General features: G+C 44.6%; 2 protein-coding genes across 2 annotated transcripts in view; both read right to left on the reverse strand.

Annotated features, from left to right (window-relative positions):
- LOC125304782 (cingulin) overlaps window positions 1–5,073 on the reverse strand; it is a 12,407-nt gene extending 7,334 nt beyond the window's left edge. The window contains exons 1-3 of the mRNA XM_048259280.1: window positions 5,062–5,073; window positions 4,565–4,732; window positions 1,543–1,749 (exon numbers count right to left, since the gene is read on the reverse strand). Coding sequence (XP_048115237.1) covers window positions 1,543–1,749; window positions 4,565–4,732; window positions 5,062–5,073 — 387 coding nt within the window. The remainder of the gene's footprint in view (window positions 1–1,542; window positions 1,750–4,564; window positions 4,733–5,061) is intronic.
- Window positions 5,074–5,158: 85 nt separating this feature from the next.
- LOC125304783 overlaps window positions 5,159–12,500 on the reverse strand; it is a 19,955-nt gene continuing 12,613 nt past the window's right edge. Inside the window, exons 6-13 of the mRNA XM_048259281.1 lie at window positions 11,310–11,843; window positions 10,570–10,821; window positions 10,147–10,245; window positions 9,643–9,801; window positions 6,691–6,783; window positions 6,153–6,359; window positions 5,780–5,884; window positions 5,159–5,308 (exon numbers count right to left, since the gene is read on the reverse strand). Of these exons, the coding sequence (XP_048115238.1) occupies window positions 5,159–5,308; window positions 5,780–5,884; window positions 6,153–6,359; window positions 6,691–6,783; window positions 9,643–9,801; window positions 10,147–10,245; window positions 10,570–10,821; window positions 11,310–11,843 (1,599 nt within the window). The remainder of the gene's footprint in view (window positions 5,309–5,779; window positions 5,885–6,152; window positions 6,360–6,690; window positions 6,784–9,642; window positions 9,802–10,146; window positions 10,246–10,569; window positions 10,822–11,309; window positions 11,844–12,500) is intronic.

The raw sequence follows: 12,500 nt of genomic DNA on the forward strand, positions 1-12,500 counted from the left end.
CCACAAACAACACACACACACCCATCAGTATCACCACACAATGGCCCTCTCCTGGAGCAAAACAACAACACACACACACACCATCAGTATCACCACACAATGACCCTCTCCTGGAACAAAACAACACACACACACACCATCATTTTATTAGGGCTGTCACTTTTGTGAAAAAATCCTGTTTGATTTTTTGAGACATAAGTGTTCATTGAATCGATTGTAAAAAATTTTATGTCTAAAGACGTTTCCATTTTCAACGCCAAATATAGGCCAATCCACAAACAACTAACAGCCATTAGGGATCTAATGTAAAGAGGGCTTGTAGACGAAGCCAGCAATATTTGATGATTTATTGGCGTGAAGTTTCGCACAATGACAAACAGAAGTGCAACATTCTCGAAAAACCAGTAAGCCAAGTGGACTGCCATTACATCAGTGACAAACATGACTGCAGGCTTCAACGTGGCTGTGTCTGTGTTTACGACAGAAATGTCAAACAAATTTCACCCACGTGAGAACTTCGATTGCACAGTTTGCGTGGCCCTACCGCTTTGTTCTTCTCCATAGTTTGATATACCAAAATCTGGAAGTACTCTTCCACATCTAACTCCTCAAGTTATTAGGGCCTATCACTCGTCTCTACATGTCGGACAGGTTGATCGCGTTGTCCTCCATTTTTTGGCAAAACACAAGCAGCACAGTAGCCGATTGAAACAGCTGTTCCCGGTGCGTACAATTGGTGGGAATTTTCTTTTTAGCTTTCGCAATGCTTACTGCACTTCGGAATTCTTTTATATTCTTATATTCTTGTTTGTGAATTTTGTTACATCTATCTTTTTTATTTGTTTATTTAGTTTAAAATTAATAGTGTAAATATTTGGTTAAAATCGATTCCCTATTTTAGTTTTCGAAACTTGTGTTGTTTGGTCCAATCGATTGTGCAATCGATTTTCGAACGTCAAGTGACAGTCCTATAGCCTGGCGAGCCAGACCCACATTAAAATGTAGGGTCTGGGCACTCACCGTTCGCAGTGCTCAGTCCGAGGGGCGGATAATCAGGTGTCTTTCAAATTCCCTCTGCACGCAATAGGATCTAATGGGATATTTGTTTTCAAGTAGCAGGGAATTCAAGCCAAACCGCTGCAACTCTGCCATCAATCATTATATTAAGCCCACCAAACCACTCTATACACGATTTCAATTGCCTGATTAAGTTTCGATTTCTGGGGCTCACAAGCCAACGGAGAGTTCTTAGACTAGCCCTGGCAGCAAATGTAATTTGCTAGGGGCGCGTGTGTGTGTGTATGTGTGTGTGTGTGTGTGTATGTGTGTGTGTGTGTGTGTGTGTGTGCGCGTAGTGTGTGTGCGTACATGTGCTGCAGGTTTGTGTGTGTGCATGTGCATGTGTGTGTGTGTGTGCACATGTGTGCGCGCAGCGCATGCATGCGTGTGTGTGTGTGTGTGCATGTGTTTGTGCGCATGTGTGTGTGTGTGTATGTGTGTGTGTGTATGTGTGTGTGCATGTGTGTGTGTGTGTGTGTGCACCTGTATGCTCTTGAGCTGCTTGGCCAGCTCCTCCTTGGCCTGTTTGCTGGTCTGCAGCTCCATCTGCAGGTCCTCCACGTGGCGCTCGGCCTGCTTGCACTGCAGCTGTATGCGCTCCCTCAGCTGGATCTCATCCCTCCCAGACTCCCGTCTTATCACCAGCTTCACCAGAGATCTATTAATATCAATACCGACACACGCAAAGATCTATCATCACATCAACGCTATCATCATCAGGTTGAGATTGTCGGTTGACGATCGACAATAATAATATCATTTATCGTTATCAATAACAATAATTTCAAAGATGAGCTTGTCAATAATATCAATAATACCGTCAACACACACACAATACACACACACACACACACACACACATAAATAAAATGCTGATCAAATAGAAAGCTTAAAGAGAACTACAGAACTACTGTAGAAATGCAATTCCAAGGAATTACCAGTGCATGAAAATGCAAAAGTTGTGATGTAAAAATCATGTATAGTTAAAATAGATAATACAGAGATGGTTACTACGTGTGATGCTAGGATAGACATGGTGGCTGCATAGCTTAATAAAAGTTGATAGTTTAAAAAAAGAACCGCTTAAAAGTTGAATGTAGATAGTTTAAAAAGTTGTTGATAGACAGCTAGTTTAATAGATAGATAGTTTAATGATAGTTTAAAAGTAGACCGCTTAAAAAGTTGAATGTAGATAGCTTAAAAGTTGTTGATAGACAGCTAGTTTAATAGATAGATAGTTTAATGATAGTTTAAAAGTAGACCGCTTTTAAAAGTTGAATGTAGATAGTTTAAAAGTTGCTGATAGCTAGTTTAATAGATAGATAGTTTAATGATAGTTTAAAAAGCAGACCGTTTAAAAGTTGAATGTAAATAGTTTAAAAGTTTTAACTACTAGTTAAAACAATTTTAATGAATGCTGATATTCAAATAGTTTAATGGCTGTGTATAGGTAGATATTTGATGATAACTGAAAGTTGGAATGGCTCTAATGTTTGCTAGCATTTTTAAGCTAAAAAATGGTAAATATGATACTTAGCCATCATACTAACCATGATACTTAGCTAACTTAGCTAATGTTTTCTAGCAGTTTTGCCAAAAAAATGCTAATCCTATCAATAATGCTAACCATGTTACTTAGCTAACTTAGCTTAATGTTTTCTAGTAGTTTTGCTAAAATGCTAAGCATGCTAAGAATTCTAACTATGTTAATCATGCTACTTAGTTAACTTAGCTAATGTTTTCTAGCAGTTTTATAAAAAATGCTAACCATGCTAACAATGCTAACTAGCTACAGTGGGTAGGAGTCATAGTTGATGACAAGTGACAGTTACAAAATGGCTGAACAGTTAAAAAGGTTCAGTAGTTTTAAAGGGTTAAATTGTTTAACAGTGAATTATTGTAGTGAGGACTTTAATTTTGGCAGAGGAAGCAGTTGAACAGGATGTGTAGTCTTAAGACAATGATATTTGTATGCTTAAAGCCCGAGACTGGCAGTTGCTGCAGGTGGCCTGGCCAACTGGCCTAGGATCCTAATTGGCTTTAACCGCTCTATTGTGATGTCATCAGCCCAACGTTAAGTCTATGGGGAAATTTTGAGTAGTTTTAATTTAATAGCTTTAAAAGCATATAAAAGTTACAAAGATTTGAAAATACAAAGCCCACATGTCCCAAGTAAGACCCACGAACACAGCCTGAATGAAGTTTCTATGTTAAATGGGTGAAGCTGCATTAACTGCGTTAGAAGAAGAAGCCTAGGAAGAACAGTACAGTGCTGCGTGGTGTGCTTTGTGTAGTGTAGTGTAGTGTAGTGTAGTGCTGTGTGGTGTGCTGTGTGGTGTGTAGTGTAGTGTGCTGTGTGTAGTGTAGTGTGCTGTGTAGTGTGCTGTGTGTGTGTGTGTGTGTGGTGTAGTGTAGTGTGTAGTGTGGTGTGCTGTGTGGTGTGTAGTGTGGTGTGGTGTGCTGTGTGTAGTGTAGTGTGTAGTGTGTAGTGTGTAGTGTGTAGTGTAGTGTGTTGTGTGTGTAGTGTGTTGTGTGTAGTGTGCTGTGTGGTGTAGTGTGTGGTGTAGTGTAGTGTGTAGTGTGGTGTGCTGTGTGGTGTATAGTGTGGTGTGGTGGCTGTGTAGTGTGTAGTGTAGTGTGTAGTGTGTAGTGTAGTGTGTAGTGTGTTGTGTTGTAGTGTGCTGTGTGGTGTGCTGTGTGGTGTAGTGTGGTGTGTGTAGTGTAGTGTGCTGCGTGGTGTGTAGTGTGGTGTGCTGTGTGGTGTGTAGTGTGGTGTGTAGTGTAGTGTGCTGTGTGCAGTGTGCTGTGTGGTGTGCTGTGTAGTGTAGTGTGTAGTGCAGTGTGCTGTGTAGTGTAGTGTGCTGTGTGTAGTGTAGTGTGTAGTGTAGAGTGTAGAGTAGTGTGCTGTGTGTAGTGTGCTGCGTGTAGTGTGTAGTGCAGTGCAGTGCAGTGCAGTGCAGTGCAGTGTGTAGTGTAGTGCAGTGCAGTGTAGTGTAGTGTAGCAGTGCAGTGCAGTGTAGTGTGTAGTGCAGTGTAGTGTAGTGTGCCGCGAGTGTAGTGTGTAGTGCAGTGTAGTGCAGTGCAGTGTGCCGCGAGTGTAGTGTGTAGTGCAGTGCAGTGTGCAGTGTAGTGCAGTGTAGTGCAGTGTAGTGCAGTGCAGTGCAGTGTAGTGTAGTGTGTAGTGTGCTGTGTGTAGTGTAGTGTGTTGTGCTGTGTGCAGTGTGCTGTGTGGTGTGTAGTGTGGTGTGTGTAGTGTAGTGCCGTGTAGTGTAGTGGTATGAGTGTAGTCCATGAGTGTAGTGTGTAGTGTAGTGTAGTGTAGTGTGCTGCGTAGTGTAGTGTGTGGTATACTGTAGTGTGCTGCGTAGTGTAGTGTGTAGTGTAGTGTGTAGTGTGTAGTGTAGAGTAGTGTGCTGTGTGTAGTGTGCTGTGTAGTGTAGTGTAGTGTAGTGTGTAGTGTGCTGCGTAGTGTAGTGTGTAGTGTGTAGTGTGCTGCGTAGTGCACCTCTCCCTGCAGTCTGCTGATGATCTCCTGCAGACGGAACATCTCCTGGTCCTTCTCCAGAAGACTCTCCTCCAACTCCTCCACCCGCAGCTGGGCGTCCGCACGCAGTTTCTGCTGCAGGCTCAGTTCTGCACCGGCCTGGGAGGAGCTCTGCAAGGCGTCGGACAACTGGAACACACACACACACACACACACTACACACAGAACAAACACAAAAAACTCTTAAAGCACGTTGCTTTAATGATTTGGTTTGTTCTGACAAGCCGTGTCAGGTGGAGTGCGGTGGCTGTGTGGTCAGGGGTGGGGCTGTGTGTGTGTGTGTGTGTGTGTGTGGCTGGGTTCAGGGCTGAGGCTGTGTGGTCATTAAAATTGCCGGCTTTGCTGTCCACACGGCAAAAGTTAACTGGTTTAAAAAAAACCCAGTTTGGAACTTGGTTACAAAAAAGATCGGTTACAGCCTTCTAAAATGCTGGCCTCATGTGGACGCAAGGCCTGACCGATAAAAACATTTACCGGTTTCAAAAAAAACTGTGGGTTGAACATTTGTGTCTGTGTGTGTGTGTGTGTGTGTGTGTGTGTGTGTGTGTGTGTACCTCAGCATCCAGGCGCAGCACGGTGCTGTTGAGCTCGGAGTTCTTTTGCCCGGCTCTCTGTGTCCACCTCCAGCTCCTCCAGCCGACGCTCGGCCTGCCACAGCTTCTCTGAGAGCGCCTGGGCATGCAGTGTCTGCTTCTCCAGGGCTTCCTGCACACACACACGCACGCACGCACGCGACGCACGCACGCACGCACGCACGCACACACACACACACACACACACACACACACACACACACACACGCGACACACACACACACACACACACATTATTACACACACGCGACGCATCGCCAAGACGACGACGCATACACACACACAGACATCGGACACAGACACACACACACACGATGCATACACAGACACAGACACAGACACAGACACATCAAAAGATGACACACGCACACACAGACACACACGACGCTATCGCCATTTGACACACACACACACACACACACACACACACACACACACACACACACACACACACACACACACACACACACACACACAGACACATGCTAGTTAACACAACTGGACACCACCGTAGATATTACTGATGTTTACAAAAGCTCTGTTGGTGTGAGGCACAGAGTTGATGATGTTGAGTTTACTGTACCTCAGCATCCTGAATCTTGTTCTTGAGGGACTGCTGGAGGAAGTTGAAGGCGTACTCCTGGTTGTTGGCCTCGATCATCACCTCTCTGGCTTCCTTCAGCTCGCCCTGGCAAGGCAAACACAAACACACGCAACACAACAAAGCTTAGCTTCCCAGTTCCCATATAGTTCATGCAAGACAACTTTGCCTACTGACAGACTTTGCCCGCCATCGAAATGAAGTCCCCATGCTTGCTTTGGTTACAGTAAAACTCAGTTTGTTGGAGAACATCCTAATCCCAATGTTAAGACACTACAATGGGCTGTACTTTGTCAGTCTGATATGAAGCTACGGTTCTAGAACCTTGCTGGAGTCACACAAGGCTGTGTCTCACCTCCATCTGTCTGAAGCGCTCCGCCATGACGTTGTGGTTGGACTCCACCTCCACCATCCTCTCCCTCATGGCCTTCATGTCCAGCTGGAGCTTGGCGTTGTGGCACACCAGGTCCTCTTTGGCCACCAGCAGCGCCCGCATCTCAAAGCGGATCTGATTGCGCTCCTTATCCAACTCGATGCTCTCGGCCTCCAGGAACTGGTTCCTCTGCAGAGGGCAGGTGAGGGGAGGTAGGCAGGTGAGGGGAGGTAGGCAGGTGAGGGGAGGGAGGCAGGTGAGGGGAGGTAGGCAGGTGAGGGGAGGAGGCAGGTAAATGGGGAGGTAGGTGGAGAGTTAGGAGAGAGTAGGTGGAGAGAGGTAGGTGGAGAGTTAAAAAGGCAGATGCCTTTTGAGATGATGGTAATGTCCACAGCATAGATATTCCCTGACATTCTTATGTCACATTGTGCCACTGAGGCTAGACCTACACTCTGGAGTGCCACTGAGGCTAGACCAGGGGCACTCCAGAAAAGGTTGCCGACCCCTAGGCTAGACCTACCCTCTGGACATCCTCCAGCTGTTTGGTCAGCTCCTCGATGAAGTCCCGCTTGTCCCGCGTGCCCACCCGCAGAGGCACATGGTTGGTGATGCCCTGCAAGAAGGAAAGAAGACAGCCAGAGATGTGTTATGGTACTTGTGTTTCTTTATTGCCGTCATAATCTTGTCATCTTCACTGATATGTTCAACAGACAGCTGTTAAATGCTGTGTGAATATATCCTACAATACAACTTAAATCACCTTTAATATCCCATACTAAAAACATTGTAAGAACAACAAGAGTTTTTTCTTAGTGGATATAAAAGAACAAAATCGAACTAAGAAAAGCATTTCCTGGAAAGGAAATACAGTGCATGAAAATACCAAAAAATATGATGTAAAATATGTACAGGTAAAACAAACTATATTGGTTTTAGCTGAAAGTAGATGAGGTTTAATATAGTTGGAACTATTGAACATGATTAAATAGGTGGATGGTTTAAATGGATTAAATTATTTAGGTAGATAGTTGGCGATAACTGACGGTTAAGGATGGCTCTAATGTTTTGCTGTAGTTAATGCGACTATGTTAACAAAGATAATATGTAACAAAGTTACTATGCTAACTAGCATCTTTAACAATGTTAAAATCATAACTATGCTAACCATGTGACTTAGGCCCAAACTTAGCTAATCATTTTAGTATCATGCTAACTATTCTAACTAATGCTAGCATGCTATTACTCTTTAACCATTTTTAGTAGTTTTAACTAAAAATCTTCTAGCTAACATCTTAACTTATCTTGTATAATGTATATTGTAGCTAACTTAGTACAATCATTTTTATGGGTGTCTTTAACTAGCATGTAACATGCTAACATCTTTATTCATCTTAACCATGTTATGGTAACTTAGCTAATCATGATGAACAGTTTTTGCAAAAATGCCCGTGAGTATCTTCAGCAACATTGCTTATCTTATTATCTTAACTCACGATCACTTGGTAACCAGCTAATCATTTTTAGCAGTTTCTTCAAAATGCTAACTTCTTTATCTTGCTTGTTCTTATATTATACATGTTGCTAGCTAACTTGGCTGTTTGTGGTTGCTAAAAATGTGAATAGCATCTTAACTATCTTGTATTTACTTAGGCAACTTAGCTAATCATTTTTAGCAGTTTTGGTGAAAATGATAGCTAGCGTCTTAACATGTTGAATGCTAACTTATGCCTAACTATCTTCAACTCATGTTGTAGCTAATCATTTTTAGCAGTTTGTTAAAAATGCTAGCTATCTTCTTTGATACTATTAGCAAATGGCTCAACAATCACTTTTTAACAGTTTGTTAAAAAATCTTGTAGCATCTTAACTTTTATCTTAACCTATCTTAACCATAATGTAGCTAACTTAACAGTCATTTTTAGTTTTGCTAAAAATCTTAATGTATCTTCAATATCTTTAGCGTAAAGCAATGTTAACCCGTATTGCCATTGCTTAGCTAATCATTTTAGCGATTATCTTCGCTATCTTCTTAACTTGTCTTTAACTATCTTTATCATACTAACTATGCACTAACCATGCTAACTAGCTACAGTGGGTGGGAGTGATAATTGATGACAAGTAACAGTTACAATGGCTGAACCCAATTTAAAAGTTCAGTAGTTTGAAGGGATAAATTGTTTTACAGTGAAATATTGTAGTAGGGACTTTTATTTGCAGAAACAGTTTTGGCAGAGGAAGCAGTTCGAATAGGGTGTAGTTTTAATAGGGCCAAGAGTTTTCTTAGTGGATATAAAGAACAAAATGGAACTAGAAAAGCATTTCCTGAAGGAAATACAGTGCATGAAAATGCTAAAAATATGATGTAAAATATCATACGATAAAACAAACTATATTGGTTTATAGATGAGGTTTAATATAGTTGGAATGATTGAGCAGTTAAACAGTGGTCATTAAATGGTTAGTGCTTTGGTAGATAATTAACGATAACTGACGTTGGAATGGCTCTAATGTTTATAGCAGTTATAATAAAAGATAATAATAGTAACCAAGTTATAACTTAGTTAACAACGCTAATATTTAGTAGTTATGCTAACTAACATGCTAATGTTAAGTATCTTAACCATGTGACAACCTTAGCTAATCATTTTTAGTAGGTATGCTAACTATTCTAGCCAGCATGCTAACATGTAAACTATATTAACCATGTTACTTAAGTGGCAACTGTTCGTTTTACAATTATAACTATAACAACTAGTATGCTAACCATGTTTCATGACTGACTTAACTCGTCATTTTAAGCAGTTTCTTGAAAATCTTTAGCTAACATGCTAACATTGGCGCTGCTAACTAACTAACCATGTGACTTGGCTAACTTAGTAATCGTTTTTTGAAACGGTTTTGCTTTCAAAATGGTAACTAGCATGCTAAACATCTTAACTAATGCTAACAATATTGACTTAGCTAACTTAGCTCCAGTGGGTGAATTTCATGGTTGATGATATTTGTAGTTACAATGGCTGAACGGTTAAAGGTTCCGGTAGTTTAAAGGTTAGAATTGGTTTAACAATTGAAATATTGTGAGTGAGAGGACTTTTTATTTATTCTGAAACAGTTTTGGCAGGAAGCAGTTGAATAGGGTGTGCTTGTAGTCTTAATAGGGCCAGTTGTATGCTTAAAGCCTGAGAATGGCAGTTGGGACAGGTGGCCGAACACCTGCTGCCAAGTTCCCTAATTATGCGGCTCTATTGTGATGTCCATCAACCCATATTAGAGATCTATGGGGAAATTTTGGAGCAGTTTGGAATATCAACCCACATGAGCAACTCACTGTTTCCTAGCAATACTATCTATAGATAGATAGATAGATAGATAGATAGATAGATAGATAGATAGATAGATACTTTATTGATCCCCAAGGGGAAATTCATTCTTTTGTCCAATGATGTAATTCAAGTTGCATGCAATATCTTACCTCCCTCTCCCGTCTCGATCTGGAGAGGGTGTCGAAGGTAGCGGTGTATCGTGTACGAGGGGCGGAGTGCATCTTCCTGTGCATCAGAGGGCTGGTGCTATGACCATTCAGCCCAAAGATGTTGTAGTCAGAGGGGACAGTGGACAGCCCTTCCTGGACCTAATATAAAGCCAACCATGTGGTTAGGAAATGGTACAGCTCAAAAGGTCTACCAAATGTCTTGATATCATTTAGCTAATATGGATTCCTCTGGTTGAATTAGCTAATTAAAGCATCAGACTAAAAGCTGTGATTGACATCTCTGTTCCAACAGGTGCCCCTCCACTGTCGGAGGGCCTAGTGTAACATATCTCTCCAGGATCCTGCTTGGCACCCAACAGGCAAGGGCCCACACAGGGGACAGCACTAAGGTGTGTATATGACTGGGTGCATATGTGTGTATGTGTGTGTGTGTGTGTGTGTGTGTGTGTGTGTGTGTGTGTGTGTGTGTAGGGGGGGTGGTACCTTATATTCAGACACCCTGTGGATGGGTTTGAAGGCGTCCAGAGATGAGGTGTAGGGGCTGTTGAACACACGGGGAGGGGGGCTCTCAAAGCCGGGCACCTGTGGAGATATGGAAGCCACGCGTTGTCTCACCAGGTTCATCCCACAGACACCAGCAGCCTGCAGCCCCTCAGCTGATCAACATATGGCCAATCTCACTGGGCTTTAATGTGTGTAATGTGCTATTAATGTTTACTGGATGCTATTCCTCATGTCCCTCTGATCTTCAACCAGATGCACATGCGGTCTAAAAACATCATGTATGTACTACCACCCACGATATACATATAACTCCCCCCCCTCACACACACAGTCTTCCAATTCTCTCTGGACGTGATCACAGTGTGCCGTCCCTCCCATGGCAGTCTAGTCTGGCTCACTCACCCGGTCCGGCCCGATGTCCCAGGAGGGCAGTGACTCCATGGAGCCGTGGTAGCTGACTCCCTCCAAGTGGCTGCCCGCTCTGGGCCCGTTCTCCCTCGCCAGCCCGCCTGGATCTCTGGTGCCGTTCCCCAGGGCGTCGCCGCTCACGCGCAGCTGGTACTTGGGGTTCTGGTTGGGCTTGACGCTGGGCGCCGCCTCATCCTCCATGGACGAGGGGCTCTCGGGCTGCTTGTTGAAATCAAAGCTGGATTCCTACAGGAGGCAGACGCACATGAAAGAAGACGCGTGTTAGTCGGGAATGGCGGCCAAAACAGGCAGAGAGGGAGGAAGAGAGAGAGAGAGAGAGAGGGGGAATCAATGGGCTGGGCCCGGCAACACAGGAGGCTTTCATGCCACCGTATGCTCCACTCGCCTGGGAGACGGGGTGCTGTCATGTGCAAGCGGCCATGCAAAGAGCCTCACATCCGCAGCAGCAGAGGGAGAGGATCAAGTGCAAAGGGAATCACACGCAACAATCAAGTCAATCACATACAAGGGTGCATGCGGAGAAGTCGTGTCATCCAAGGTCATTAACACTGTGCTGATTCACACAGGCCTGTCTGGGCTACACAGTGGATTAGTAATCAGCGACGTGAGATTGGGTGGCGATTAGAGAGTGTGTGCTCACAGATCATGCAGACCAGCCATGCGGGTCCATGTGGAGATTGGGGCTGAAGGTCAGTGTGGCATTTCACACTTACCACCTTTGTCCCACTGTCTGCCGGAGCCCCACAGGAGGTGGCTGTTGTCACGCTTTGCTTGTCCGTGTGAGGGGATCCCTCAGCGGGGGGAGTCGCCGTCAGCGCCACGGGGGGCACGAGGGGCGCGGTGGGCAGGGGGGGCACGGACCCTCCCTTCCCTCCCTGGCCCTCTGCAGCAGCAGGTCTGCTGAGCTCTGCGGCTCCGCTGGCTCCCTCCGGCACTGCTCTGCTCGGGTGCTCCAGCACAGGGGCCTTGCCACTCAGAGGGGCCGCGCCGGGGAACATTTCCAAAAGGGATACGGGGCTTTCTGGCACAGAGAACTTGGAGATCAGGTCCTTCACGCTCCCGGAGCGAGTCAAACTGGTGCCTTTGGAGGAGGTGGCCTGCCTGCTCGCCCTCCACCTCCGGTCCTCGTCATCCAGGCTGCCGGACGACCCTCGAGACCCTGCTTTAGTGGCCGTGGCTGCGTGTCCATTGGTGAGCGGCTCTGAGCGGAGCGCTGGGGCTATCCTGTTGCGTGCGTAGAGGCTGTCCTGGGAGAGAGAGGATCTGGGATGTGAGCTAAAGAGCAGTGGGACCCAGGGGACTGCCTCTGCTCTTTCCTCCACAGTCCAGCCTGTCGGACGCCACTCTCCTCTGCTGATCCCCCTCACTCACCGAGGAGGAGGAGAAGGAGGAGGACAGCATTCTTAATGCTAAGAGACATGTTTGCCCTTTCCCTGATTTTACACAATGAAATAAATCACAAGTGACTCAGACTCCAAAAAGCCAAAGCTTGGAACTCTGAAACGGTAGTGTTTCCTCACATCACACACTGCTGTTAAGAAATAGGATCACTGGTTCATGTCAGCCATGTTGAAATTGAGAAGTAAAGAGAAGACATTGTGACAGGCGTTGAGGTGGTTAAACATCTCAGCAAGGCATTTAGGGAGAATCTCATGACAGAACTGACACCTGTAGTGTTGACCGTCACAGACAAAAACTGCAAGTGGATACAGTATGTTACTGACACTCACATCATCACACACACTAGTATCAGTTCTCTGGTACTGAAGTATTGAAGACCATATTGATGGCGCATAACTTACACACACACTAACTAAAAAACATAACTTAACTAGTCACCAAAGACTTGGAGCAACAGATGGAGCAGGAACACTCATGTGGAAGAATGCAGCTGATGTGTTAGT

This window comes from Alosa alosa, chromosome 12 (genome assembly GCF_017589495.1).
Source record: "Alosa alosa isolate M-15738 ecotype Scorff River chromosome 12, AALO_Geno_1.1, whole genome shotgun sequence".
In the NCBI taxonomy this organism is placed as follows: domain Eukaryota; kingdom Metazoa; phylum Chordata; class Actinopteri; order Clupeiformes; family Clupeidae; genus Alosa; species Alosa alosa.